The sequence below is a fragment of the Sabethes cyaneus genome, chromosome 2 (assembly GCF_943734655.1).
Source record: "Sabethes cyaneus chromosome 2, idSabCyanKW18_F2, whole genome shotgun sequence".
Lineage (NCBI taxonomy): Eukaryota > Metazoa > Arthropoda > Insecta > Diptera > Culicidae > Sabethes > Sabethes cyaneus.
In genome coordinates this window covers 61,897,761-61,919,636 of record NC_071354.1, presented here as the reverse complement: position 1 = coordinate 61,919,636, position 21,876 = coordinate 61,897,761, and the positions used below count along the sequence as shown (strand labels likewise).

At 38.8% G+C, this 21,876-nt stretch overlaps 1 protein-coding gene across 9 annotated transcripts in view; it reads left to right on the top strand.

Moving 5' to 3' along the window:
- LOC128736994 (serine/threonine-protein kinase Genghis Khan) overlaps positions 1–21,876 on the top strand; it is a 49,811-nt gene that overhangs the window by 11,548 nt on the left and 16,387 nt on the right. For 8 of the 9 annotated variants that reach the window (XM_053831522.1, XM_053831521.1, XM_053831520.1 and 5 more), the window contains 6 exons: positions 10,292–10,961; positions 17,740–18,113; positions 18,325–18,429; positions 18,541–20,456; positions 20,526–20,840; positions 21,030–21,136. In XM_053831522.1, coding sequence (XP_053687497.1) covers positions 10,910–10,961; positions 17,740–18,113; positions 18,325–18,429; positions 18,541–20,456; positions 20,526–20,840; positions 21,030–21,136 — 2,869 coding nt within the window. In that variant the 5' untranslated portion in view covers positions 10,292–10,909. Of the gene's footprint in view, positions 1–9,693; positions 9,722–10,291; positions 10,962–17,739; positions 18,114–18,324; positions 18,430–18,540; positions 20,457–20,525; positions 20,841–21,029; positions 21,137–21,876 lie in introns of those variants that run through there. The other variant, XM_053831524.1, reaches the window with a different exon arrangement.

Genomic DNA, 21,876 nt, shown 5'->3' with positions numbered 1-21,876 from the left:
CACAACTTCCACCGTTTCCCTGTACGACGCGACGGGGCCTTTTGGCTTACATTACTGTAGTAACGCTAACAGCACAGTAGGTACGAGTTGCTCCAGAATAGCAACACGAGAAAAGAGTGAAAATGCGCCATCATCTCATCAGGCTTTCGTGTACTGTAATTATTGCCAATTGGCAGATTGTTTTGAATAATCGTTCCAAATGGAATAATAACTACTGCAGCGCTTGTAGCGTTAAGCTACCCGATCATGGGAGTAAAATAAAAATTTACAAGACCCGCACTAGTGAGCAGCATGGCTGTTTCGCAATAAATATGCCAATCAAGAGCCGCACGAGCAGAACTTGTAATGATTTTTTTTTTCGTAATTAATGTTGCTGCCATTTTTACAGCATTATTTGCTAGTTGTTTGTATCGCGCTAAAAACCATTAAATCCGTGTTGAATCAACTTAAATTATAATTAAATCTGTGTTTTATCTATTCTCTATTGAGGCTTGTAAAAATATTACAAATTTTCTATTGCTAACAAGTACATAGCAGCGTCAATTTTATGGCATCGCAATAAACTATGCCTCGGGGTTGCTTGTATTTTTTATTCAACATGCATTCAGCGTTGGCAGATTTTGACAACAATGTTTTTATATATTTACTAGGCACAGCTTAAAACAAAAACTTTGTGGATATAACAACTTCGTGACTTGTAATCGGAAAAGCATGTTTTGTTTTCCCAAAGAACCTATATAAATTTTTTTAAGAAAAAAAATTAAGTTGCCTGCAGGTCGTCCGTACATATAGGAGAAACCAATTTGAAGGGTATTTGCAAGTTTAATTTTGTTAATATTTGATTTTCAAATTAATTTGATTAAATGTTGTGTGACTACTGTCTAAAATATTATGAAAAGCCACGACAAACAAACCAAAGAAATAGCACAAAAAGTTTTCTAGAGCCTCGCCTCGTAGGATTATAATCTTACAATTATAAAAGCATATCAAAATTCATGCCCTGTTTACCTACGGGCAGAACTACCGAGAATTGCGGAAAGCAACCACCCAGACGAACTCGAGTGCGACACAATACTCGTACTAATAGAAGGGTGGTTAAACTAGATTGAAGGTTAAACAAAATATAATACCTGGTTCGATTCACCTAGTAGTGAATGTGTGCCTTTCTATATTGATTAGAATAAACTTAAAAATGTATTTCCTCAATTTTCTAATATTTGCTACCTTACTCTGGGTGTTTTATATACCATTATTTAACTCTTGTAAGAGTGACAAATGAACTCGCTGAAGCAATGACCACAACGGTCACTTTTTAGAGCGAAACCATAATCTTTTCTCTGTTGTGCCAACGGCAAAAAAACTAACGAAACGAAAAGTCTAGACAGGATTTGGCCGGTGCCGTACAGCAAACCCACATCTCCGATCACTGCATGAGTCTGATACATTTGCCGTGATTTGTTCAGTGTTTTTTCCCTACTAGAGGATGGATTCCGGACGGTCAACCAAGTCTGAGTCTTTCCGACAGCTCTTTCCAACCGGGCTCAACGAAGAAAGGTTTGCGTTATCAAAATACTCTGCCACTTTCGCTGCATTTTCGCTTGTGCATGCAGTCCGTTTTCGGTTGGATAGTTTTTGCCGGCAAGCATGATGTTTTACCAAGGGAGGGAGTCAGATTGAAATTGAGAAATCGATATTTATGGCGTGAGAGAGGAAGGTTCCTGTTCTGGTTCTTGAATACTATGTACAATGTAGAGCTACGGATTGACACTGTCGTAAAATACACAGGAATTTAGTTTGGGTGATTCATTGGAATAAACGATGATGAAATTATTTCGCCGGCCGGTTTGTTAGAGTTTGTATAGTTAGATTTACGATACAATAAGAAAGAATGTGCATTGCATACGAAAAGACTAAAATCAATATATATTCTACGGTTGCATGAGCGCACAAATCGGTTCTTTCGGTAAGATTTAAACATAACCTATATAAAAATTAAAGTTAAAATCAATCATCTAACTATTTCGCTACTATTAAACAAAATATTCTCAAAGGTAATTTTAAAATTCAATGCTCAATATATCGGATGGGCTTAGTGGGGCAGTTATGTCTAATTTGTTCTTTCTCTTTCAGTGCTTTAATTAATGGGTGTGATTGATCAAAAAATAATATCCAAAATTAGGTTTCTAGAAAAATCTCAATTTCTAGTCAATTAAGCTAAGAATTGACTCACACTGCACTTTTTATTCATCCACATAAAGGTCTCATTTCCTGAACAGTGAAACTAAACTGCCAAAAATAACAATTTATTTATAAAACCTACATTATCTGTCTCTTCAGAAAGGTTTTCAATCATGACTCACGGTAGCGAAGAGAACGTACGTTTTCTACCGAATCTTGCACCGTTCAGAACATTTATTCTACCGATTTCAAGAGAATCACTTGAATAATCTCTGAAACAGATTCTCTGTTGACACGCTAAAGCACAGAAGCTCCTGGTTCATATATTGTTGTCTTCACAAGCTATCTCTCTTCACTGAGTTGTATGTACTTCAGCATTATAAATCGCATATCAACATACATCCCCAACCGCCCAGTGAGGGATATCTCCTGCGGCGGCACACCGTATGCATTCGTTTAAATTGCCAAGCCTCTCGTAGTATTTCAGCGCCAAGCACCGACGTATAACGAAGAATGTTGAATGACGTAATTTTTACATTTCCTCAACCCATTAATCCTCGCCGGCCGGGGAAAAAACTGGTTGAAAGTGAAGCTGAAGTGGTGAATTGGCACATGACTCTACCGTTTTTCACTTACTGAAATACGACTCAGCATCAGCGGGTCCATATTTACTGCTAGCATTATGTCATTCTCTATCTTGCTTTTGTATGACCTATCTGGGTGCAAATCAGGTTACCCATTATTTTCGCTCCTTTCGACAGTTGTATTTTGGGTACAACTCGTTCGTGGAATGTATGACGATAGCATTACTTATGACAAATGTAAACCGAGTTAGAGGAATGTTTTATACAAATTACTCAAAATGATTGTAGCTTAAAAGTTGCTTGTATGGGAAACGTGAGTTTTGACACATATTCATTACTAGATGAATTTTTGGGTCAATTTGAGCGTTCCCCCTTTTTCGCAAATGATTTTCATTTCTTGGAATATTTCAATAGATTTAAAGAAGTTCTTTCCACTGATCTTACAATTTTTCAACAGTTTGCTTGATCCACAGTTCTTTCATGCAAAATCAGATGCACTTCATTATAGCAACATAAAGCAAAGCGTGACACATCAAAGTGAATTAGAGTAAAATCCACCGTATAGTGAAAAGAAGCTTTGTTATACTATTGCGCAGGAAAAAAGTGCGATAAACAATAATAATTCCATTCAGTGATTCCTTTCAATAAAAACATGGAAGTAAACGAAAAGTTGAAAACGGTGGGTTTTCAGTGATAAACTCAATAGTAAAAGAATCAGATTCTAATATATTTTCAAAGTAAAAACGGCTACAATGTTAGAAACTTTTTCGAATAAACGTAAATCATATTTACTTTCTTAAAAATCAAGCAACATCAATGTTCCTATCGACGGTTTTTAAGTGTGCATGGACGCGTCACTGTGACCATTATTTTGATCTATTATTGAAAAGGTATTTTCTGCAATCCGCACTGCAAAGATGATCACTACATATTGAGTAAACGATATGAGTCATTCCATGCGAAGTGTTCACACGACGTGTAATCAATCAACCTTCTCTTATTTGTACAAAATTTAGGAACATTCCCATTCCGTTTAGCAAGGTAATATTTTGACCCGGGATTGGTCCAAAGTCCATTTTTGAATATGTTCCATCGTCCATCAAAATACACCTGTTGTACTTGAAAAGTCGCACTCTTAGTTGCAGGGCTTTTGGCAATCAGGTTTGTTTTTCAGTGTCATGTTCGGATGTTTTCTGGCATGGTAAGACTGAAATCCTTCTCGCATACAGATTCGCCGAACAGTACTGCCTTTTCGCCAAATCGCCAAATAGGATTATGCTGGACTGCCCTGATGATCTTCGCTCGTAGTTTCCAGTCATATGTTCCGCTTTCACGTTTGGTTTGCTTTGCGCGATCCAATGTCAATGTTTCCTGCTTACGTTTGAGCATGGTGTTAATTTAGATTTCGGATCTTTAAAAGCTGCCGCAACCGGTGCGAAGGGCAAGTTAATATAAAGATAATACCAAGCTGTGTTATGGAAATCGAATACTTACTTTAGTCTACTTTTCGGCGACAATCCGCTTATCGAATCCATGCCGAATTCAGGAGCCGTCTCCACATTACTCGGTCTTGAGCTGCTACTCTCCAGTCGCCCCTAACACCCGCTGTTCTAGCATCTTCGTCAACAGCGCTCATCCAACGGGTACGGGGTTATATTGTTTTCGCTGGTCTCTCATCCGGCATCCTTGCTACGTGGCGAGCCCACTGTAGCCTGCCGTATTTTAGTCGCTTCACAATATCCGCATCTTTGTACACTTGGTATATTTCATGATTCATGCGCTTGCGCCACACTCCTTCGTCTAATATGCCACCAAGAATTGATCGCAGGATCTTACGCTCGAAAACGCCAAGAGCTCGTCGGTCGCTCTCTTTCAACGTCCACGCTTCGTGGCCGTAGAGTATCACCGGGAGAATTAGCGTCTTATAGAGCGCGAGTTTTGTACGGAGTTGTAGGCTACGGGACCTGGCTGGCTACGTAATCCGTAGAAGGCCCTGCTGGCAGCCGCTATCCGCCTTTTTACTTCACGGCTCACATCGTTGTCACATGTCACTAACGTACCAAGGTAAACAAATTCGTCGACCACTTCAAAAGTATCTCCATCTATCACCACCGCAGTTCCAACACCTGAAGGGCTACCACGCTCTCTACCAGCCACCATATACTTTGTTTTGGTAAAATTTATGATAAGCCCTATCCTCGCAGCTTCCTCCTTGAGATGCGTGTACGCTTCTTCCACAGCTCTGCGGTTAACACCGATGATATCGATGTCGTCCGCGAACCCTAGGAGCATATGAGATTTCGTGATGATGGCTTCTCTGCACGCCGGCCCTTCGAATAGCACCTTCCAATGCAATGTTGAACAGCAAGTTCGATAGTCCGGTACCTTACTTCAAACCATCTAACGTCACAAACAAGTCCGAAGTCTCACCCGCTATCCTGACGCTTGATTTTGAACCATCAAGGGTAGCACGTATCAGCCTAATCAGTTTTGTTGGAAAACCAATTCAAGCATAATCTGCCACAGCTCGTTTCGTTTAACTGAATCGTACGCCGCCTTGAAGTCTATAAACAGATGATGAGTCTGCAAGTTGAATTGAAAATCGAAAAACACATATCAAATTTCGGTCTTGTTTTGGCTGACATAGTTGGCAATATAATAAAAAACAGTATCAAAATTTTGCTCCTCTAAGGCCAAAAGAATCACTGCTTGCGTTATTTGAATAACAAAGTGATAACCTGACTGTATACAGAGTTTGGAATAACATAGTTTTATTAAGGTATTGACTATCAAATGCAGTAGCATCTAGTAGATGACATTCGGTCTATTAAAGTCATAATAAGACATGATAAAACAGTTATTAAACTCATCTTAATACCCATGTTCTACCATATCTGCTCAATAATGAAATTTGTTATCAATATCTCTCCAAATCTATTCAATGACAAAATATAGTATAATGCTATATGGCGGTTCAGAATCGTTTGCTTTCGTGGTTCGCTCTCTGCAAAAACAACCATTTTCCGACGGTGGTTGTATATTGCAATGGCCTTCAACATTTTGAATTTTATCAGTTGCACTTAGACCTGGTTACGCATTTATAAGCCCAGATTTACATTGAAGTTATTATGAGCAAGATATCTCGTACAAATCGAAAACGGAGAGTGGCGCAGACGTTTGAACCACGTACTGCAGGCACTACTTGGAGAAATTTCTATCGTATATCTAGCGAATATAGGGAGACCACGGCATGCCGGCCACGTTTCCAGAAATCTGTTCTCTTTAAGAATCCCATCCATTAGAATAGACGGTCCAACGAGCTAGATGGCTCAATCAGGTTGAAGCCGACCTGCGGATGTCGAGACCCACAACGAATTGGCCACGCCTAAAAGTATCTCGCACATCCAAAGCTTTTGAGGAAATTGCCAAATAGTCATGTTTGTCTCGAAACGGCCTTTGGGCCTAACAATTAATGTCTTTCGGTAGCGAGTGACTGCTCGCGGGTTATTTTAAAAGGATCGAATAGATTGGTAGCTCACAAATTAGGTTGTAGGAAAGCTGACTTCTCGTGGTTGTTTATATCGATACTTCGGATTTTTGCTACCTGTTTCGCGATGGCAACACAATACGTTCTCAAGTCGTACACGAGCTTAAATAACAATGATCGCACCATCTACCTCGGTGTATACAGAGCAACACCTTACTACTTACTAACAACTTCTTCCTGTGACATTTTTGGATGATGTGGATGGTGATTTCTTGGACTATAATAGCAACTAGTGTCGGACTAAGATTCCTTTTTCTACCAAATTGACTTGCATTGGCCGTGACCATGCTATTGCTATTGGTCGTCATCATGAATTAGATCACCAGAAAATGCACACTGAACATGATCTGCCATTTCAATTGATCTGGATCAATTATGGGCAACCTACGGGCGGTCTAGCTATGCTGCTATGCTGTACCAAGCTATTTTCAGAAAATATAATGAGATTGTATTCCATTTTTTTTGTAATTCAATAAAAATCTAAGGGTAGGGTACGGGAAGGTATTTTCAGCAGGCTCTTCTTTCGCCAATAAAAATACTTTGCCGACATACAATTTTATTATATTATAACTATTTTCTCAAGACTGTAAGTAATCTACTATTTTTAGTTCAAAGAACGTCAAAACCGCCCGTTCTTTCACTAGAACTAGGCCATAGGCCGAAAAATAGATGCCATCGCTTAATGGGCTGAAAATACCCTCCCGTGCCCTATTTAGAATATGTTTTGTGCTTTTGTGATGTGAGGAACAGGCATGTTCAATGTTTTATCTTTTTCCTGAAAAGGTGAGATTCTTTTACACAAAAGTATCCTTTTTTTAAAGGAATTCAAGCTCTAATAATTCATTGGAGACATTTGTTTTTTCTTCACTACAGGTAAACGTACTCTATTCTAGAAGTTTCACCATCGGCATTATGCAATTTCGCAGTTAACACAGAAAAGACCAGAGTTAGGCAAAAACCACACGATTTGATGTTGGCAAAGTTCAAAGCTAACAGTGAGATCGATCCGTGTGCCTAACAACACGACAGTATGTGATAATTTTCACACCGATGGAAAGCACACCACATCGTTGCGCTGCCCGAGAAAAGGTCAGATGGCTGATTGATGCAACACAAATACATTCTTTTTTCGACCAACCCATGTCTGTCTAGTTGCGTCATTTTGACGGTGGCGATTATCGAGTCGCATTGTTACACTGAACACTGCTGTTAGAACGATCTGCGCTAATCTGGTATGCAAATGCAATGGCTATTTCGAAAATAGATAACTTTTACGCATCAAATGAGTCAGTTAGATTTTTTTGAGAATGTTCTTTCACATGAACGTTACAGTCGATAACTTTTGCATTAACTACAATTTCAGTTTTTACATAATCGTACCGACGAGATAAACCAGCCCACGGCTGAAAATCTCGATAATAAAGAGAAGAAAAAAAAAAAATAATCGTACCATAGATTAGAAGTGTTCGAAAAATATTTACTCACCTAACACCTAATAAATGTTTATCTCATTGATGACAGTAAATATTTGCTAGTGCAAGATGATTTATTCACAAATAGCAATCATCTAATAATTAAATTAATTCGGAAGTTGTTATCGCAGTACGAAAGCATTTCAAGGGTGCGAAAAAGGCGCACACACAGCCAATCAAGAAAGTGGGTATCTTTTTTTTGTTATTTCCATTTCATTTCAATCATGCACAAACCTTGGCTACGAATCAGTGAGTGTAACAAACATAAAAGTGATTGTACCCGGTGCTCGTTTTGCACGTGTTAGGTTTGCGGATATACCGAAGAATACCGATACTGAAGATACGGTGTAGTGCACTAGTTTCTGCTACACACACCGCGCAAAACCGTACCTGAAGAAAGTGTGCTAATACAGCTGGATATGGTGCAATAAAGTAACGAATAAATGGTGGAGGAGCTATGCACATAAATTAACATACAATGGGACGGGCCATGAAAGGATACTGGTGATGGCCAAAATCGTCTACTGCTATCGGCAATACTGACGTTATGCTTCCTAGTTTGGACAAGAGTCTCAACTTCGAATCGCATCTATGGGAGCAGTGCGTGTGCAAACAGAATCAAATTAGTGGGGCAACCAGTTAGGAGAGTTTAATCTGACGGAAAATTATTATTATAGATTAAAATATGTCAAGAGAATATCAAAATTATAATTTTTATTTGTCTTTCGCAGCTATTATTAAAAAAAACTAAATTTTTCATTTGGAAAAAACAAAGTATTAAATTTGATATGGTTTAATCAAATGACTTAAGCTGGATTCTTTTGCTGTAATTCCCAAAATAAAGAATAACATCTTTAAATAACTGTTTAATTATCTAATGATATACGATGAAAATGACATTTTTGATTACCAAAGTCTGTTCAGCGGTTCCAGAAAACAAAGCCATAGATCAAGATTTTCACATCATTAGTTATAACTTTTAAATGAAACATTAGAAAACATTAATTGGTGTGGCTTATACTATGCTGCACTTATTGGAAGCAAAGTTAATTGCTGAATTCGAATGAAAATGTGATATATGTTACATATTTTTTTCAGAAAATTGTTCTAATTTAGAACTTTTCGTTCGTTTTTGTACATTTGCTATTTAACTATCTGATCGATATTATAATAAATCAAATCATTTATGATATGATAATACTTGTTGTCGTTACAGCCACCGATAGCAGGCCTATCAGAAACGATGTGCATGTGTTCTAATATGCTTAGAACAATACTGTTTTCTTAGCGAATCGTCACTGTGCCGTGCTCGTGCTGTGCAGAGAAAGACCAGGAACGCCAATGTAAAAGGAAGTAGGTCAGAAAATCTAAGTCAGTGTAATGCCGCAAATTCAAAAGCAGCCCAGTTCGTACGTGCCTGGGTGTTGCACTTGTTAAGATTTAATACTTGAATACAGCTGCAGCTACTGCCAGCGTTTAATAGCAATGCGACATGAAGCAGCTCCATTCGAAGCTCAGCTGGATTGGTGTTGTACAGTGGCACCATTGTTTTCTTGCAAGCCTTTCCAATACATGTTGAATATTTGAAAGTGTGCTACTTATGTGTTTTTGTCACGTGTAAAATAAAGTATCCGCTTTGGTTAGATTTTTATGACATTTTATTTTACTAGATTTTGTGATGCTATCCGGTGGGTTGAATGTAGTTTATTGTGCATGAAGTGGCGTTTGGAAAAATGTTTCCTATAAGGCTTCTTTGTCGACGTTAGCGCGAATTGGGTGAAGGTGCTGCAGAACAAATCGCGGTAGAAAAACTCACATTCGAACGCATCGAATGGGGGTTTTCTGTGTTAAGAGTGAATTGCGTGCCATTTTAATTTGCTTTAAATTATTCCAACGATCAGATGATGTAGAACCAATTTGATCTTATCAACCTGTTGGAGGTATATCAATTATTTTTAATTTGCTCCTGTGGGTACCTGTGAATCGTTTTACATTTTGTAAAATTACAGTATTTAAATCTAATACAGTCAACCAATAATTTCTATCAGCTGAAGTGAACGTAAATCTGTTTCGCATTCTCGAGTTCTTTTTCAGGTCACTCTACTATTAGTGACACAATATATTAGATGTAGAGCAAACTTAGTGTTTTTGCGTCTTCTCTGATTCTTATCGCAGCGTAGTTTTATTAGAAATATCATAAGCAGTCTGTAACTTGTACTATCGTCGATTGCGTCATTAATAATATTTACATTTTTTGTACGCAGATGTCAAATATTCTGCTGAGCTAACTAATTCTAATGACCCTGAATATAATTCCCGATATTCTAAATGAAAGTATTATAAGAATTTTACAATTTTTACTGCATTTATGTGTTGTTGCGCACAAGCATGTAAAATTTATAATATGTATTATACATTATTATATTAAATATTAAAAGTTTTATTACAATTAAGAAATGTTTACATAACTGCCGATTGACTCTAATTTATTTTTCTATTCTATTTTCCAGGATATCCATTTGTTGAGAATATCGGTAGAATCGGCCATTGTGCACTAAGTAATGTGAACTGCTAACCGTACGTAACTGCTAAGGCCACGATTCCTACCGAGCACAATGCGAACAATGAACATGGACAACTGTGAGAAATTGCTGACCGGATTCTACCACGTTAGCAAACGGTGTAGTTCCAGACTGATTTTAGCCGAGTTACCCCATGTTAGTTCCAGCACTCGCGCAAATAGTATCACTTGGTTTAAACAGTCGTCACTGCAGGGGCAAAATCACTAGCAATGCAAGTTGTGTTTGCTGTAGCATCGACTATGAGTGCAAGTGTGAAAATTAAAAGAAAAATTGAAATAATATGAAAATAGTTGAATCCAAGCCAAAATATAGTTTAGTGCATTTGAGAAGAAAGAAAAGAAGAAAGAGCATTGCACATGTGTGGCAACGGGATGAGGCAGTGGTCCCGACGGGAGTGATCACATCTGTGAAAATTTGTTTTTCATTGTCAAAATAGAACAGCACACGAGTGTATAGAAGAAGCTGTCAGTGAGTAATCAGGTGAACAGCTGTCGAAATCATACAAATTATTTGGGATATAGCCGAGATCTAAAGCGAAGTGTAAACATGACCGAACCAAAGGGCGTCCTCGCAGGACTAAACTTATCTAGCTTATCAGGTAAGTTAGTTAATTACTGAACATTGAACTAATTTTATATGAAAAATATTGAATCAAAGATTTTTAACCGTAACAAACAACTTTATGGAAAAACTTACCTCGATCTACATTATTTACAATACCAGTTAAACTTTAGTGAGTTGAAGCTATTTATTTCCGTAAAAAAATCCTCTAAAATACAAAGAGTACTTACTTATTTACTTACTTAGGTGGCTTGCCGTCCTAAGACAAAGCCTGTTGAACAAAATTTCTCCATGTAACAGCGCTACGACGTCGAACTTGCGGCTCTTCAATACGTCGGAGAGCACTCGAGTGCTCCCTTGGAAGTTGAGAGATCGGCAGTTCCACGTCCCGAGTTTCCAATCCATAGTCCTTTTTCGTCGCGTGGGTTTATTCCGATTGTTCCAGTAAGAATATAATTGTTCTTCGTTCCATGCTTTAGTATTTTTCGTGGTGACGGCTTGCAAAGCCTGCTACACCAACCCCCTGTTTCGCCGGAGGGCCAACGAAGCTCGAAAGAGCCCTCCTTTCCTGTCAGCATACGACCTTGGCTTCCACCGGGGTTGGTTACCCGATCTCCACCAAAGTTGCTCGTATCCCGGCTGGTACCACGAGGCGGTAGGAATAGGAGTTGCTGAATAAGAGGCTATGAACCACTGTAGGGTCTATTTTATGCCTACACGTGCACAAGGCACCGACGGTACGCATTATTCAGCCGTTTACCAGCCAAATACACAGAGTAACGAAAATGTTTCTACATAGGCATGTATTCCGGTACAAAGTCTTCTTTGACAAACGTGCCAAACTTGTCTTACAAGAATTGAACTTCTTTCTTCTAAATTTTTCAAACAGATTTGGGCCAAAAAGTACTACAATTCAATGAAATTTTCTACACTGGCTTAGATCTCTCGTTTTTCCGGAATACTTCAAATGCAATTTTCCGATTTTCTCAAACACAGCTTATTTCAAAAATTCATAATTTACGAACATAGTGACCCCAACCAGTGATCCCAAATATATTAACTCATCAACCACTGCGAGTTCAAGATTGCCTCCGTCGTGCCAAGGTTTCTAGTACTGATGTCAAGGTCGTCTGCGAAGATTAGGAGTTAGCTGCTTTTGCCGATAATCGGTATTTTCAGTTGGCTGCCGATTCACACTTTCAATCGTGATGTTAAATACCATACAAAATACCATTTCCTTGCCACTACCTTCTGTGCGGTTTGAAAATACTCGAAAGTGCCTCGGAAACCCCCAAATTACCTTGTAGGCGATGTTGATCAACGCAATGCCGTGGTAATTACAGTTATGGAGATGATCGCCCTTTTTATAGATGGAAAAAAACAAACCTTCCATCCACTCCTCCGGTAATTTCTTTACCTCCCAAATCCTGGAAATCATCCAATGCAGTGTCGTTGCTAGTAGTTCCTTATCATTCTTATAAAGTTCCACCGCAAGTTGATACTTTTCGGCAACACTAATAGTCTTTAACTGTCTGATTTCTCGCTGAATGTCTTCCAGATCGCGAGCCGGCATGCTACCGTTGTTTGTGGTTTGTGGCCCAAGCTAACTCTTGTTCCGCCTCCTTCTGATATATCGGCATAGATATGCTGAGATCGACGAACTGCTTCCACCTGTCAATCACCTCGCGCTCATTTTCGTTTGTGATAAGGTTTCCCTCCTCATCCCTGCATATATCAGACTTCGACGTGTATCCTTTTTTTGAAATTGCATTCAACTTGCGCGTGTCATTAGCCGGGAATAGTTATTCTAGCTCTTCACGATCTCTGTCCTCCTTATGGCGCTTTTCCCTCCTCATTCCGCGCTTGTCGATAGTTGCAGGTATGTATGTGGGAAGCCAAGGGTTTTCCACTGTATGCAAGTAAAACTATTGCAGAATCGAATTTATCTACCTTGCAACTTTCATGTCAATACTGTTCGTGAAGGACCAATAGAGCTTGGGTGGATCTAGAAGGAAAGTCGCATATATGATTCCACGGGAATATAAGACAATCCTTCCAGCACTGGTTACTTGATACATAACTTCGCCATGCAAACATAACATAACATCATTCGATACCCTGTTGCTCCCTCCCGTTTATCATAGTTATTGAATTATAAGTAATGAATAACTTTATAGTAATAATGGCAATGGTGTAGTGAATTTAGCATCAAATTTTAAGGATTTTATACCTTCCGGATTCACTTACCATTCTAGCCTAGCAACTCATTTTCGAGCATTATCGGGTATGGACACGTGGACGCGCTAGGTAAAGACTTGGGATGGCCAGAGCTATGTATGATGCTTCTTCTTAGTTGCCTTCCTCATTTCATATCCCATTCCGCGTTCTTCGATATTCGGCCAAATTCTCCCTCGTGGCAATGCTAAAGTATGTAAAGCAAAGCAAAGCCTAGGTGATACATTCCGTTATTGAAACTTGACCTTCTGTTTTTATACGACAGACTTCGCAGCCAGGGCCATTTGCTACGATCCTATTGGCTCTAACGGCCTCTCCCAGTCGAGATTCGAACATACGACGACTGGCTTATCAGGCCAGCGTCATACCTCGAAGCCAACTGGGAGGTATAAAGTATGAAGCTAAAGTATGTAGTTGGCGATATTTCACAGTTTGTTTGAGCAGCACCCGCTGTATCGCCACCCACGAAATTTAGCGATCTTTTTTTTGTTTTATTATAGAGATATGTCTTTATGTTGTCCATGCTGAATGTTCCGAGTTGAATTTTCTTGGTTGTAACTCTGTTTAGGTGGGTTGTTTTACTAAGACCACGCTATATTGAGTCTCGTGGTGGGACTGCCATCTTAGTTTTAGTGCCAAGAAACCACGTTTCTTAACCTTCTGTCTGTACAAAAAATACTTACGTTGTCTGTACATTGGGGCCAATTTGACCCCAAAATTCGAACTGCTATTTCTCAGAGAAAACTTGACGGATTTCCGAATTTTGTGATGTTTTAGAAAGGTAATTTAATGGACTAAATGATAAAATTATGAATTGCGACTTGATGGGGGAGACCTTTACAAGGAGGGGTTTTAGTAAAAATAAATGGAAAATCGGTTTTTTTCAGATTTGTTGCGTTTACAGTCACCCCAGTATTACGGGCCACCCAGCATTATGGGCCAGTCTATACTTTACGTTAGTTTTATACATAGAAAACTAATATTTAACCATCCAGTATGAGTTTAATAGACAGAAGCAACATTCCGCTGCATGCTTGTCAGCAATACACTTAGTTCCAATGCGCTAATTTTCCTAGTTTTCCGATAATTGTCAGTAGGCTCCAATCGACCGTCTATTTGTTGTTATTTTTGCGGTTGTTATAAAAAGTCGGTAGTGAATTATAAGCTGAATAGCGGCGTACATTTTTATGTCTGGGCGCAAAATCGATGGGAATCGAGGGAATAGGTATGTATTCATTGAATTACGGTGAAACCAACTAGAAAAAATTATTTTCTGCTTTAATATAAGAAGTTCAACAATGGCCCATAATACTGGGAGCAAAACTAACTTTTCCCAGTATTATGGGTCAAGCATATAAATCAACAGTACTCGCTGTTTTTGACTAAAATTGTAATTTGTTTTCAGTAAAACGAAAAAATGTGCAAGGAAAGTCAATATACAGAAATCGAAGCACTATGATCCTGATATATTGCATCGCGCTCTTGATCTAGCAAACCGATAAAGTTCAGGAAGTTGCAAGGGATCACAATCTACCGTAAAGTACAGTTCCGCGTTAATTTTGGAAACCATCCAAAACTAATACGCTAGGACCAAATACTTTTCCTCTTCCTGAACTTACTTACTTTACTTAGTTGGCTAGCCGTCCTAAGACAAAGCCTGATGAACAAAGTTTCTCCAATGCATTCGGTTGCGGACCAACGCTCCCCAATTCTTCGGACACCGTGTACTCTCCGCCAGATCTTGCTCCACCTAGTCTGACTATCTTGCTCACTGCGCCCCTGGTCATCTTATTCCTACCGGTTTTGAAGAAAATACCGTCTTTACAGAATAGTTGTCCGGCATTCTTGCAACTTGTCCTGCCTATCGTATCCGTTTAGCTTGTCGCTTTCTGTATACTTGGTTTGCCATAGATACCATCCCGTTGATGAAGCCCTCTGTGTGGTTCGAATGAACTTGGACAATCCATTCGAAATCTGAACACAGAATTTAGGACCATCCATCATAGATTGAATCAGTTTGATGAGCTTCCTGAAGAAGAAACTAAAATTGAATCTAACCTTACCTCACTCAGACAGTTGCTGAGTTCAGTACAAGATACAACAAGATCCCTAAATCGCGAGAATTACGCACACACACACACACACACACACACACACACACACACACACACACACACACACACGAGCGCGCGCGTTTTTCTCGAAATAAAACCAATTTTGTTTTACTGACCAATAATACTGGGAACATTGACCCATAATTCTGACCAGGTTTAAAAGTGGCCTATAATACTGGGAATGGAATATGCTTACATTTTGTTGTTCTGCAAAAAAGTATGGAATTTTGGAACAAGATTGCCTACAGGACAGCAATTTATGAAATATTTATAACCAATTAAGTTAAAAATAAACTGTAAATTATTTAAATCTGTGTTTCTACCAATAATCTTATAGCATCAGCATGCTTAACTGGCCCATAATACTGGGATGACTGTATATCACGAAATCTTTGCCACCTAGAACGATGCTTTCTTCTACAAAAATATACGCGAACATGAGATCTTCAAAGTTGATTGGGGCTTTTCACATGATTTGCTAGCTAGGTGGCGTTTATCTGGAAAAATCAATCTCTTTTGATCGCAAATTTTCGATCCACAGAGTTCCACTAGTGTAAATCGTTGTTGTTTTCACTAGAATGCTTATACAGGCAAGGTACGAAGTGAACATAGTCCGGTGATAGATAAAACCTTGGTAAATGGTTCAGAATTCATCCATCAGGTGGTGTACGTGTACCGTTTTATAATATTACAGTTAAACAAGTAGATTACATGCAAGTTTTTTGTCTTCGGCAAAATTGGTCAGGTCATTCTATGATAGACAGTTTAGCACAGTATTTAATCACCAGGTGATTATTTTGATTTATTTATTGTGTACCGTTCTGATTCAAACTTAGAACAGTCTCAAACTTCGAACACTTTAGAATAAAATGCTCGTTAGCATCGCTAATATGATAAAATATTATGATCATTGTACACCACCGTGTTCGTCAAAATGTCCTCTAGAATGTGTTAGAATGTGAGATATGACATAGAACTGTCGGACGGACTCCTTGTAAAAAATCAGCAGGCGCTGAAAAAAAGTGAGAACTCAGTTTTTAACTTGGTTCGCATACTCTTAGCGTTTCGTGCAAAAGTAGCTGTTTTTTCGTTTGCATTATTTTACCAATTTTAGAATGTTTACCTTCCTACTTAGCGATTATTACATAAGTGCAAGGTATGTATGTACTAAAGCATAGTTAAAATACAATATTTCATGCATTATTTCAAAGATATTAGATAAATTAAAGTGTTCAAAGTTTGAATCCTGTTTTGAGGCGTGATTCAAACTTCGAATCACACTGTTAGGTGAATTTAAAAAGACGGTGTTTAGCAAAAGGATGTAATTTCACTAATTTAAGTTGAGTGACACTAATTACATTAATACTTAGCATAGTAATACAAGTGTCCGATGTCTGAGACTGAAATATTCGAGATATGAATGTCGATTATGAAAGTGTTCGAAATTTGAATCAAAACCGCGTAGATTTTTGATGTTTTTCAATGTAAAATAACATTTTATCCTCATTTTTTAAATTTACCCACAAAAACAAATAAATTATCATGCTATTAAACCATTTGTGGGGGTAGAATAAAGATGTTTCCGAACATTTTACTTTGAAAAAAGTTTCAACATAGCTTTCGAAATTTGAATCAAAACGGTATGAAAATATTCTTTCGACAAGAGGTCGTCGTGTTCGACATTAATTCGCAAAATAAAACTAGTACAATTATTCGCAACACTATATAGCCAAATAATGTACCCATTCAGCCAGGATGCATGTTGAAACGATCCGCAAAAATTGAATATAGTACCGGAAGAAAATGAATACATCACTACCGTCACCTGGCGACTGAATTTTGTATCAAAATTTCCAGAATAGAGTAGTCGCGACTATTTAAACAATTATGCCGTAGACAAAAAATCCAGTCAGTATTCTAAAAAAAATAAAAACAAATGGATGCCACCTACCGATCAAATTCTGATCACATTATTAGCCATAGGTTTTATCTGTCACTAGACCATGCTTCCTGCAAATCTTGTCTATCTGTTCAATTTTTCCGTGAGCAAGAACGATTTACACGAGTAGAATTTTAAATTTAAGACAAAAAAAGTTGATCAAATCCTGTAAAACGCCACATGTAACTCTGAAGACCTCGTGTACGCGCATATTTTTGTAGAAGGAACCATCGCTCTAGGTGGTAAGGATTTCGTGATATAAACGTCACAAATCTGAAAAAATCCGATTTTTCTTTGATTAATTAATTAGTAAAGTTGGTCAAATTAATTCGACGCTAGATTTCTTATCTTATACATACATCTACTTAAATCATTTTGAACCTAATCGACTCTTGGATTAGTTTTATTTATTTGTTTTGGGTGAAACAAAACACGGGTCATAAACTTCCCTCAAAATATATAATGTTCAGCTCATGCGTACACACCGGGAGATTCTGATCTGATCATTTTATAATTTTACCTTTCAGTGATCCCAGCATCCAACCGGCTACGCGAACTTGAATCGCTTATCATCGATAATGTCACTTCGAACAACAATTTAAACAGTGCTGGTTTGTCGTCGGAGAAATTCCTCTCGATCGAAACCCTGCTCGACTGTCTGCTGGTGCTGTACGACGAGTGCTGCAATTCGTCCCTACGGCGAGAAAAAACCGTTTCTGATTTCATCGAGTTGATAAAATCGGTGGTGCAATGCATCAAACAGCTGCGCTTGTCGCGGGAGGACTTCGAAGTGCTCAAGGTTATTGGCCGCGGCGCATTTGGCGAGGTATGCGTCGTTCGAATGAATCACACTAGTCAAATCTATGCAATGAAAATTTTAAACAAATGGGAAATGCTGAAGGTGAGTAAAAAATTCCAAACTCCAGTAGTAGTAAAAAACCGAAAACAAGAGCGCAGTGTAAACAATGATTGTGATATAATGTTTCAGCAAAGATGATGTTAAATAGTAGAAGTTTAAAAATGGTTTGCTTTGAATAAGTTTACATTGTGCCTTGCGATGTTCAATTATTGTGCCAATTTTCTATTAAATAATTCCCTATTATTGTTTTTAGCGAGCCGAAACCGCGTGCTTTCGCGAGGAACGCGATGTGCTAGTGTTTGGCGATCGAAGATGGATTACCAACCTGCACTATGCCTTCCAGGATGATATCAATTTGGTAAGTGAACGAACTATGTGTAGTACAAATAATCCTTAAGATCTTTATTCGGAATTTTTTTTTACCAATGTGTTTTTATTTTATTTATTTGATGCATTATCTAACTCATAGTATCTCGTGATGGATTACTACTGTGGGGGAGATCTATTGACGTTACTAAGTAAATTCGAAGACCGTCTTCCAGAGGATATGGCGCGGTTTTACATTTCCGAGATGGTACTCGCCATCAACAGTATTCACGAACTTAAGTATGTTCACCGAGATATCAAACCGGATAATATCGTGCTCGATGCGAGCGGTCACGTTAGGCTGGCCGATTTCGGTTCCTGTTTGAAGCTTGGTCCCCAAGGTACAGTGCAGTCGAATGTGGCTGTGGGTACGCCGGATTACATTTCTCCTGAAATCTTGCGAGCGATGGAGGATGGTCAGGGGAAATATGGACCGGAATGTGACTGGTGGTCCCTGGGGGTTTGTATGTATGAAATGTTGTTCGGAGAAACACCGTTCTACGCCGAGAGTTTGGTGGAAACTTATGGTAAAATCATGAATCACAAGAATTGTTTTGATTTTCCTAACGATGACGAAGAGTTTCAAGTTAGTGAACATGCGAAAGATTTGATAAAAAGGTTAATTTGTGCGCCTGAATTTCGGTTGGGTCAAAACGGAATCGATGATTTCAAAACGCATCCATGGTTCGAAGGAATCGACTGGGATACGATACGAAACGGCCAAGCGCCATACATACCAGAGGTTTCTAGTCCAACCGATACGTCTAATTTTGACGTAGATGATACGGACATTAAGTTGTCTGATGCGGTACCTCCGACTACGAATCCGGCCTTCTCAGGGCATCATTTGCCTTTTATTGGATTCACGTTTACCAAGGAGAGTAGCATATCGGATGTGGGGAAACTGTCACGTGCCATTAGCAATTTAACTAATAGTCAATTACAGCAACAGCTTGCTCCGCTCAAGTTGGAAGGTAATCAGCAGCAAGGGAATGGAATGTTCAAACACGGTTCTGAGGAAAAACGACTCAGTCCCGATAGCACTCGAAAACTGCAAGATGAAATCAATATACTAACAAAGCGGAATTGCGAGTTGGAAAGTCAAATTAAAAGTTTTGAGCGACAGGAATTTGCGGTCCGAAGCAGCGGGAACGCCGTTTCGGGAGATGCGGTCGATGGCCAGCTAGATGCTAAATTAAAGGAGTACGAAAAAATTATTCGACAGTTGCGACAAGAAAAGGATGACCTCCAGAAAGAGCATGCAGATGCAATCGAAAGACTGAAACTACAAGATAAGGAACTGAAGGATGCTCTGAGCCAACGAAAATTAGCAATGACCGAATATACCGAGGTCACTGACAAATTGTCCGATTTGCGGCAACAAAAACAAAAATTGTCCCGTCAGGTTCGTGATAAGGAAGAGGAGGTGGAGGTGGGTTTGCAAAAAGTGGATACGCTTCGAAGTGAACTTCGAAAGACCGATAAAACTAGACGTGAACTGGAAGCAAGATTGCAGGATTTGTTGTCAGAAGTAACCAGAGAGCGGCAGCTGAGGGAGCGTTCTGAAGACTATTGTCGCCAGTTGCAAGCTGAAGCCAGAAGTAGAAGTTCTTCTGATTTAGGATCTTCGAATTCACTAGGAATCTCATCATCCGATTCTATTCGGCTCGAAATCGATCGGCTAGAAGTGGAGTACAGTGAAAAAATAAACCTTCAACAATCGCGATATAATACGGAAATCTCTGCTCTTCGGGACCAGTTGAATGAAGCCGAAAATCATCGGGAAATGCTGCAGATAGAACTACAGCAGGCTCGCGATAAACTAGATTCAACGCGACTTGAATCGCTAACCGATTCCGAAGAAACCATATTGGAGTTACGCAAGCGACATGATCGGGAAAAGAAAATCCTGCTGGATGATAACCGGAAAATGATCTCTGATCTGGAGATTCTCAGTGAACAGAACCGACGTTTGCAGAATGAAAGGCTGCAAATGGATAGCGATTATGAGGAATTAAGGTATGAACAATTGGTTTATTTGGTTTGGCATATTCTGAAGGTAATTACTGTGTTTTTCTGCCACTTCAGGAATAAGCGCCAAGCGTTCAGTCAGTGGGAGAGACAGATTTCGGAGATCATTCAATGGGTTTCGGACGAAAAGGATGCTCGTGGTTACCTGCAGGCACTAGCCACTAAGATGACTGAGGAACTTGAGTTCTTGAAGCACTCGGGTTCGCTGAATCACAATGCTAGCGATAAGAATTGGCGCAACCGACGATCCCAGAAACTGGATAAAATGGAACTGCTCAACTTGCAGAGTTCATTGCAAAACGAGATTCAGGCAAAGGCTCTCATATCGGAGGAACTCACGCGCACTAGAACGGACTTAGTTTCCGCCCAAAAGTAAGTCAGTGATAGTTGGAAAGTTGAGAATAGATATGTAAATATGACATGTAGTTAGAGTGCTACTGTGTTCCTATTAAGGTTCAATTAGGATTCATGTTCAAAAATGTAACCGATATATTTTAAAACTTGATTAAATTTCCTGTGTGTAAGATGTGAACGTTACATTAAACCATTCTTATTTTGTAGGGATTTGCGCGAGACTCGCCAAATTTGCGAATCCATTGGCAGTGAACTGAAACGTAAAGATGGTCAAATCAAGGAATTGCAGCAACGACTGGAATCGAATGAAGGCTGTGAGTATAATAACAATCTTGCTACATATATGTATTATCCCAAACTTCGCCAACGCTCTTTCATTGTGTATTTCTTCTGTTAACCAATTGTCCAGTGTGAATTCGGGTAATTAAAATTAAAAGTTTTTGTGTTGTTCGGAAAAACAATGTCAGTCTATTTATTCTTCATCTGAATGAAAAGCACAGAGCTAGAAACTGGAATGTTCACCAGAATAATTTGTGCGTTTATAGAATATTACTCCTAAAATGTCTTTTCATTGGATGTCAGCGTTATCACGCTCTTGATAGTCCGTTTTTTTAACCGTAAGCACTGTTGCATTGAAATGCTTTAGAGAGTGAATTAACACTTTCATCACACAACAGTTAAAGGTTAGGGAAACAACAACACAACTGTCAGGGACAAAACAGATAAACCCTTGGTTCCGTGGTTAGATGTATTATCCGGCTAGATTATCCAAGTTTACCAGTAGGAAAAACGCGTAGTATTTCTATATCTGCCACATAATGCATTTGTCATTGTGGCGCTTTGTTGGCTTATTTTTAAAGTTGTTTTTGTATATTCCGGAGATTAAATACCTGCATTCCTGAATATTAATATATTTCGGAACGATCAAACGCCTGTGGCATTGCACACGTTTTGTTCCTAATTCACTATCGCGTCTATTTATCAGAGCGACTCGTATAGAATGCTTAGATATTATATTGCTGCAGTCAGTTAGGCGCATTGGACTGTACTACCA